Here is a 9,245-nt window from a genome sequence, read left to right as displayed (position 1 = left end):
TTCAAAACAGAGAGAGATAGAAATAAATTAATTTGTTAGCTGCTAATCAAAACTGCTTCCAGAAACGACTTGGTTTCGACTTCATATCGAATGAACAGAAATTGATTAGTTTAATCGATCTAGGCTGCGTAATTATAAAATAATTCTCTTAATAACTATTTGACAATCTGATAGAATATTGCAAGAAAAACTTGAATCATGAAGATTGAAGCATAACAGGGGCAGCAGGGAAGGCTATAGTTCCTTCGTACCTAAAAAAATTGGTTAAATCCATAGCACATACTGTAGTATATTTGCTTGATTCGACAATTAGGAGGAATACGAACATCGAGACGCTATTAGTTATAATACAGTATTATTAAAGTTTTCTTTATCTCCTGCTAGACATTACAATCAAAATCAAAGCTATTCAAATCCTTCATTATGACATTCATGTCGTCATTACTAAGAGATGATCGCCATAGTCTTAAGAAAAATAACCCAAAACATAACGGTAATTGTTTCATTGTTATGATTAAAAACAACAATCCAAGTTGCCTACTATTTGATTGTGATGAAGTCCATAATTATTTCCATGGTCTAGCGTATAATTACTGTTTCAATTCTTTGAATAAGCAATAATGAGCTAAAAATAGCAGCATAGGCACTGTCGTTCATAGAATTAAATAGGAATGAATATAAACCATCGTGTATCCTCTGCTACAGAGCAAATATATAAAAAATAATGCTCGTACGTTTGTTGATGGTATTACTGATTTCAAGCCTATGAATTCTAAGCCTTGGCAATAATTCAATCATAAGATTCAGTTTATTGCTATCCTTTTCTATGGGCTTAAGAATTACTTTAATAATATTAAGATATGCATGACGCTGTAATATAAAATTAAGCAACACTATTAATTGATATAAAATTGTTAATATTAAATTTACATAATCTAAATTACTAATATGTCTTAAAACAGAAGGACATCGAATGCTACATAATGTAATATACACCTTACTTTTCTGCTTCTTTATATACTTGTATAGTGCCATATGCTAAAGATTGCACTAATGCTGCATGATATGATCCTTGATCAAATAGCAAAAGATTTCAATATTATTTGTCATTAATTATCCTGTTTCGGGCTACACATTTTTATCTAATATAACCCTATCAAGTACTGTATATCTATTGAACTTTACTAGCCCAGTATATCCTTTCATAGAATGGGATTAACACTAGTTATAATATAAAATAACTTTATCGGCACGAAATATATACGCTATTGCTGATGATATTACGAACCTATATTAAATGCACGATGTCCAAATATTTAATTTTATGTGGGCTTAAAAAGTGAAGTAAATGTAGGATTATATTCTCTTAATTCGGCTCAGATGTCTATTATTTTCTCTCCTAAAATACTGGATGCTGACTTGAGCACTGCATACCAATCCCTAAAATAATATAATATCATCTGCTGTCAGCAGTTAAAGTGCTGTAGGCCTATTGTGACTTGGAAAGGTAAGAAATCCGCGTATATTTTATTCTGCTAACTATTAATGTCAGTAAATGCATAAGAGTCAATGTGGTCATGACAATAATTGTCTATACCTAGGCTGTACTTATTCTAATTATGTAAAATAGTCAGTTATGATCCCGTTATTTTATTGTTCATTAATCTCTATCAGTACTGCAGACCCTTTAATAACAATGATTTTCATAGATCATTCATATGATGGGCTTAATACAATGATCTTGTGTAGGCTATTGAAACAAGATTTGATCTTAAATCTTGATTTGCATATAATCAAACTTAGTAAATATTGTTATACTCTTTTTAACTTTGTCGTTAAATTAGCTCTCCAACTATAATGTTCCATTAATTCTCTGATTATAATTCCACTGCCTTCTTACTATGAAAGTTAAATACTTTTTATTTTACTAAATTCTCATGAGTACCAGATTTCTTTTATATCAATAATTTATTTACAACAAGTATTTATTTCAAAGGTCAAATAGAATATATAATTCAGCATTTAAAATCAAGAAAGTTATTGAACTTTCAAGATACCTTAAAGTGTTCCGCTAGGAATAAATAGGTCTACTTGTCTATTATAATGCCAATTCTAGAAGTCATGGTTTGATGGCGTAGAGTTTACTTATTCACGTAGTCTAGCGGCAGTAAGTAGCGTTTTATCTTAGATATATATCACATTTTAACTTGATCTAGTCATACAGTACTGCATATCGCAATTACGTAAAGTGTAATTTGGTTTAAACCCATTATACTATGCATTGATATTAATATTTAATCACCTCAAAAGCAGTTATTTTCTGATTGATATTCTCTCGGTCGCTAGCAGACCTATATGTGTTGATCTGGTTTTCTAACACGCGTAACCATGGCTTTAACAAACTCTTTAAAACAAATACACTCTACTGTTATTCTTCTCTTAGTTTTCTTTCAGTCACTTACTACCCTCAGATTATCATAGCTGTCGCTGACCTACATGCAAAGCTGAACGATCTTATAGAACTTTAAATATTACAATAATTTATTTAAATATTTAAAAATCTTAATAGTATTGGTAGTACCATTGATACAGGACAGAAAGTGAAGAAGACGGTATCTGTATCGCTTTAGTCTATTATTCAATGCCCATAGATAACATATGAGTAGCTTAAGGCCGCCGTAGAGGTTATCTTTTGTCAAAGATTCGTTTCTATCTTATATCTTGGCAGATAAATCCTTGCCTATTCTTCTCCGTAGCATGAGCAAATGCGCAAGCATGTTAATAATTAAACGTAGTATACAATCATAAATCGTTACAATTATCCTACGAAATCAACGTGAAAATAATTGAAGCCTAAGGTATAGTAACTCTTCATACTGAATAATAGCTATCTGATAGATATCATAATATTCTGAATAAATTATAATAATGCATAGAGACTTTACCAATGCGCTTTTGATTTTACTACTCCAGTCCCCGTATACTAAGATACATCATTAAATTCATAGTTTCAAAGTAATTTCCGGTATGATACATAACGAAAAATAACGCTTAGTTATTTCTTGCTAAAAAACTTGATGCTGATAGCTATTTAAATATAGGATCCTTAATTAGAATGAGTGCGCTACAAGTGCGATGGTTAAAGCCAAATTTTATTAATATTCACTGATAAAATCTCACATATCCGATAATTTTGATTAAGTATTACCTGATATCATACAAGCATTGATCAATTTAAGGGAACTATGGCAGAAGTGTAAATTTTAAATTGAAATCATTAAAAAAAATCATAATGATGAAACATGTAGGTTAAAGTACTGAATTTATTATGTTGAGTAATGATAAACTAGAAAATAATACCGCTTTAATTGCGGTATACAAATATGATGGATAAAAAAATTCCCTATATTTCCATATTCTTTGTTACTAAGCATATTTACAATTAGTTTTTAAACTTAAGCAGTATTGTAGTAGACTCATATTCTGTTCGTATCATACAAATGAAACAGAAATTCAAAACTTATACATAGCGCATAGCAAAAGCCATTATATTCAAAATGTAAAGTAAAACTGTAAATTAATTTTTTCGATTTTGTCGAACAATGAATCATTATATAATCCCATAGTGTAACATTTATTATATTTTGATAAAACTCTTTAAATTTAGTTCTCCAGGAAATTCTTTAATACGTAGCGTGATCCTATGTTCGCTAGTATCATTTAGATTCCAGTAAAATTTCAGCAGGAGATTGCTTATGAAATTTATAACATTAAGAATAACAACTTTAATGCAGATACAGAATAATACGTTGCCCAATTTTAATGTTCATATTGAATGGATAGCATCCACTTTTTTAAATTCCGAAAACAAAGTTAATATCCTGATAAGTATCTAAAATTGCATGGCTGCAATATGTTACCATTACTTCGTAGTAAAAATGCCTTACTAGCTAAACGAAAGTAGGCATAACAGTTTATGAAGTCTTTATAAAACATCATATTTCAGAAGTATGGCTTATCAACATCGATGCTACAAGTCTAACTCACGGTATAGAATCCAATTATTTATTCATTTCTCCTGAAATTATGCTAATTTTCCTTTAATTCTCTTTCAAATTGCCAATGATACTTGCGGTAATCATTTTTGTCTTTGAAATAATGAAGTCTATCCATAGACTTTCGTCGAGTTTATTCTAATTTATAAGGCCCTTATTTGGTTATTCATATCCCCTATAATTCAGTATCTGTTTTAGGGAATTGACGAATTCGGTAGAGCCTCATGAACAGGTAACTTCTTTCCATGTAAGAAATCTATAACAAAATATCAAAATTTTATAAGCTTATAAATTGTGATCGCTAACAAAGGTATGATTATTCATTCAAAATAGTGGCCAAGCTGTATTACAACTGTACATGGCCTTTGTTGTTGCCAATATTTAATACCTGATTGTCGAGGATACGTCGTTTGTGAAACATATTGGATAGCTTTCTTTTCCGTTTGAATATTTGCTATATCAACGAATCCGATTGCCTAATGATGCGGTAAAGTAATGAGACGGTTTTTAAAAAATCTAATTTTGTAAACATTATTAAGGAATAAGTCAAATTAAAACGATGAAGTCGTACTGCTATTAAATTACCGTATAATTTGGTCGACAATAAACGAAATTGCCTAGTAATGCCATGCTTATCAAGCTAAATATAAGTTCTAAACCTGCCAGAACTCCGCTTGTGATACTTAACCAATTTGTATCAATAGCACGATCATTAATCAAGGAAAATCCCAGGAAGATAAAAAAGTGCACAAATGTCAGAGCCACACTCAGCATAGAAAAGGAAAAAAATAAATGTGTCTAAAGAACGAAATAAAGAAAATTATTTCAAATCTTCAACAAAAGATACAAACAGAAACAAAATAAAATTTTTCAGTATTGTCAATTTTTGATCCTCTTATTTTACTTCAAATCAATATGTATCCGGTTTAAGGTGGATATATAAATTCCTTTAACCGTTAATGGCTCACCATGTAACTTTGATGCTTGCTATGAAGGCTAAGGCCAGTTGCACCAGTTAACATGTACTATAAATTTGATCGAGGAAAAGATGAAAATAAAATGGTTAAGTGATTTAATGGTAATTGATAAAGTTCGTCCTAGTGAAATTATTAAGTTTAACCCAATGTAATTAACGGTTACCTCATCAATAAGTTTATCGTAGCTATAGTACTAGTAAATCGATTGAGCATATTATGAAATAGCCCACTACAAATCTAGCCCAGAAACAGCTACAGGCAAAATTTATCGTCGATAAAAATTAGGTAGAAATAAATATTGAGTGAGTGAAAATAAATTAATGCCAAACTTAATAACATTATAGAGTTCACCGAATCTACAAATTTACGATTATAGATAATTAGTATTACAGGAAGAGACATTATACAACTACACTATATGACAGTAAGATACTATATCGTTGACTGTGTAGCGTTCATCTAATTTACGAGTTTATAATTAGTATTATAGGAAGACATGTCATAAATTTATATGATCGGAACATAATTCGTTGTTGACTTTTTAATATCAATTCGAGTTTAAAGTGCACTAACGATTGAATTGCAGAGAAAGTAATAAGAATAAACTATTCCCGGCAGGTAATAGTATGATTGGTATCATTACAGAAAGTATACTAACGTATTTCAATAATCATTAGACCAACGTTTTACGAATATCCGAGTTTTACATAAACGCAATAACTTTAGAGTATAAGCTCAAAATGTAAAGAAATGACTTGACGAGCGTTGATCAATTCAACTGATAGACTAATATGATTTTTTATATCGTATTCACTATCTTTCTTACCGTGGAAAAGTCCGTGATGGAACTATTCCCATCATAAACACTTTTGTCATTACGCTTACCATTTAATAGATTTTTATAAACTCACTACTGTATTGCATAAACTTTTGTCAATATCGATGATTACATCATCTAAAATTTTTGGATTCTACGTACAATCAATCCTGCCCATATATTGACTCCAAGAACGATTGCGCCATTTAGCTGATTGTTTGGGAGTAAAAAACCAATGATTCCTAGTAGAAATGATGCTATACCAATGGTTGTTTGCCCAATACTTAAAATTAAAAGAGGCGAGCGACATTCCGAAGGCAATGCTAGTGGATTGTTTAAATCGATTGGTGACTTTTTCGTACGTGTTTGCAACCCTGTAGCCATTCTGGCTTAATATTGATAACCCTAATGAGTTATATTTTTTCAGAGATTTCAAATAGAAACTATCGTTGCGCCCTGTGATCTTATTTGAACTAACTAATGTGTCTTTGAACAGACTGTATTTATGATATTAGCTATTGCTAAAGCAACATTTCCAATGCCCTATTCTTTGATGACATAGACAGTAGCATATATAAATTATAGCATTGAGTATAGCTTAAAATAGCTCTATAAGATGAATATGAGGACATGCGCTATCCGCCTATTGTGTTTGTTAATTATTCAGAAAGACAAAGATAAACGACTCTTGTCCTAAAGAAAATGGAGAATTTGTTAATTTATTCCCATGACAACGCATTGCCAATGCTGTCTACGTCTAAAATATATCTTTGCATTGACGTTGTTGTTATTCTTATGTTAATTAATTCCTACTAAACCATTTATTGATTAGTTCATTTTATGAAAGCCTCGTTGTGATACATACTAGTATAAATGAAGATTGCAATTAACTTTGCTACCACCACAATGATAATGTATATTCGAATATGCATGAATTTTGATAGCACTAATAATATTATTAGGGATATAATATTATCACTTCCTTCCATGTCTTACCTTATAACTTAATATATAATCTATAGAAGATTATTATAAGTCTATAGAAGTAAATGGATGGCATTAAGTTGAAAATTCATGAAAACTAAAGACCATAACTTAATACATAATCTATAGAAGATTATTATAAGTCTATATCAGTAAATGAATGGCATTGTGTTGAAAATTCGTGAAAACTAAGGACCACAGGCGTCAGCGAGAAATTGCTTTACGAAAATCATGGGGCATTCAATATGAAGTCAGTTAAGGTTTACACACTAATAGGCGATGACCAATGGATATAAATGGGTCTAGTATGTACTATGCACTTCTTCGTCCTCATGTACATAATGTAGCAAGTTGTAATACTAGTGTTGTAGACGTCCGTATCTAATTGGCTTTACGATAGTTTCATTTTTATTACTGTAACAGCACGATTCGGGAAAAAGTATTAAATACGAGCATAGCTAACAAATAACAACATAGACGTACGTATACGCCTGCACGATAAATAAATTGTACTTTGCGTTATCATGGTATCCATATGAGTTGGTAGAGCAAGGACATAACATATGAAATGAAGGATAAACAAATTAATTACACGCCAATTAATTCATATATGATGCACTTTGCGTTATTATGGCATCTATATCAGTTGGTAGAGCAAGGAAATAGCATGAAATGAAGGATAAACAAATTAATTACACGCCAATTAATTCATATATGATGTACTTTGCGTTATTTTGGCATCTATATCAGTTGGTAGAGCAAGGACATAGCATGAAATGAAGGATAAACAAATTAATTACACGCCAATTAATTCACATATGGTGTACTTGGCGTTATGATGGCATCGATATCAGTTGGTAGAGCAAGGACATAGCATGAAATAAAGGTTAAACAAATTAATTACACGCCAATTAATTCATATATGATGATACTGTACGTGTAGATTGTACAGTACTGTACATTGTACAGTGTACAGTACAGTACAGTTTTTTAGGGTTTGACTGTACTGTACTGTAGTGTACTGTACACTGTACAGTAGGCCCATACTGTACAGTCAAGGACTTCTACCTAAGACTAATACTGTACTGTGCTGTACGGTACTATAAGCCTTAGAAGTCCCTCGTAGTGTACAGTACTGAACAGTGTACTGCACAGTGTACAGTACCGGTGACGTGAATCTACAGTACAGTACAGTCGAATTCGAAAAATGAGAAATCGCTTAATACGATTATACCATAACTATCAAGTCTATCATTGATTGCAGTTCACTTGCGAGCGAACAGGCTTTTCACTACAGTACTTGTACAATGTACAGTACTCGAAATTACTCGTAGTGCAGTACATTATAAAGCGTTGTCACTCTTCTCTTCTAGTTTGTATTGTACAGTACTGTGAACAGTGTGCTGTACTGTAAGCCTTGGAAGTCTCTCGTACTGTACTGTACTGTACGACAGTACAGTGTACAGTCTAGACTCCACAGTACCGTACTGCACAGTGTACTGTACTGTACAGTACAGTACTGTGCTGTACAGCATCGGTGACGTGGATCTACAGTACTTGAGAATTCGAAAAATGAGAAATCTCTTAATACGATTATACCAAGATGATCGATCATTGATTGCAGTTCACAACATCACCGCATACTCCTACTGCATTACAATCGATCAATGGATGGATGCTTGGCAATGATGTAAAGTAAGTTTGCAACGGCAAGACTGCGTTCTTATCAATAACAACGGCCTTTGTAGGATCGATCTTGTAAATTGGATATTAGAGGTGCTTCCAAAAGCCTTTGCATTTAGTTTCTTCCTTGTATATTACAGAAAATTGTAAACTGTACAGTACTGTAGTACACATAATATACTGGACTGATTGCTTCGTACGTCAATCGCAATTGCAAGTGATCGCCTAACTGGTGAGATTGTATTCATCGATACTTGTAAATTTGGTTATCATATATAATTGAACGCCAACTAATTGACTCAACAAGCAATGGCGAAAACGAATAACGATGCTGCTGCAGATATAGAAACAATATTGGCCTTAGAAAATGGCCAAGTTATAGATAGCATTTGGAAATTGATTTTAACGGTAAGGTAAACATGACTTTCCATGTTGCGTAACTGGATTACATGATACAAAATTAAACTAGTTAGACAATTGACGTGTTTGTTAAGCAAGTATAGCTGAAAGGGATAGACTTCAATATAAAGCAGTACTGTCGTCGTTATTAGCATTGATAGTTGCTATCTAAAGCAGTAAGGATATCAATGTAGGATAACTAACTGTAGTATACAATCTTCATTGGCTGGTGGTTATAATAGCAAGAATAGATAAGACTTCAAACGTTAATAAGGACGAGTATTTTGGGGTCAATACATCTTCGCAATACCAGGTATAAATTTTAATATA

The 9,245-nt window shown here is 31.8% G+C and overlaps 1 protein-coding gene across 1 annotated transcript; it reads right to left on the bottom strand.

Annotated features, from left to right (window-relative positions):
* Window positions 1–4,249: 4,249 nt before the first annotated feature.
* Window positions 4,250–6,233, bottom strand: TRIADDRAFT_62184 (uncharacterized protein; the record flags this gene model as incomplete). The annotated part of the gene is made up of 5 exons (XM_002118104.1): window positions 4,250–4,311; window positions 4,444–4,531; window positions 4,641–4,853; window positions 5,024–5,080; window positions 6,012–6,233. 5 exons carry the CDS (start codon window positions 6,231–6,233, stop codon window positions 4,250–4,252), a joined length of 642 nt encoding a protein of 213 aa, XP_002118140.1.
* Window positions 6,234–9,245: the final 3,012 nt, after the last annotated feature.

The sequence above is a fragment of the Trichoplax adhaerens genome, genomic scaffold, assembly GCF_000150275.1.
Source record: "Trichoplax adhaerens TRIADscaffold_37 genomic scaffold, whole genome shotgun sequence".
In the NCBI taxonomy this organism is placed as follows: domain Eukaryota; kingdom Metazoa; phylum Placozoa; class Uniplacotomia; order Trichoplacea; family Trichoplacidae; genus Trichoplax; species Trichoplax adhaerens.
The sequence above is the reverse complement of the archived record's forward strand: the minus strand, read 5'-3'. Positions and strand labels throughout refer to the sequence as shown.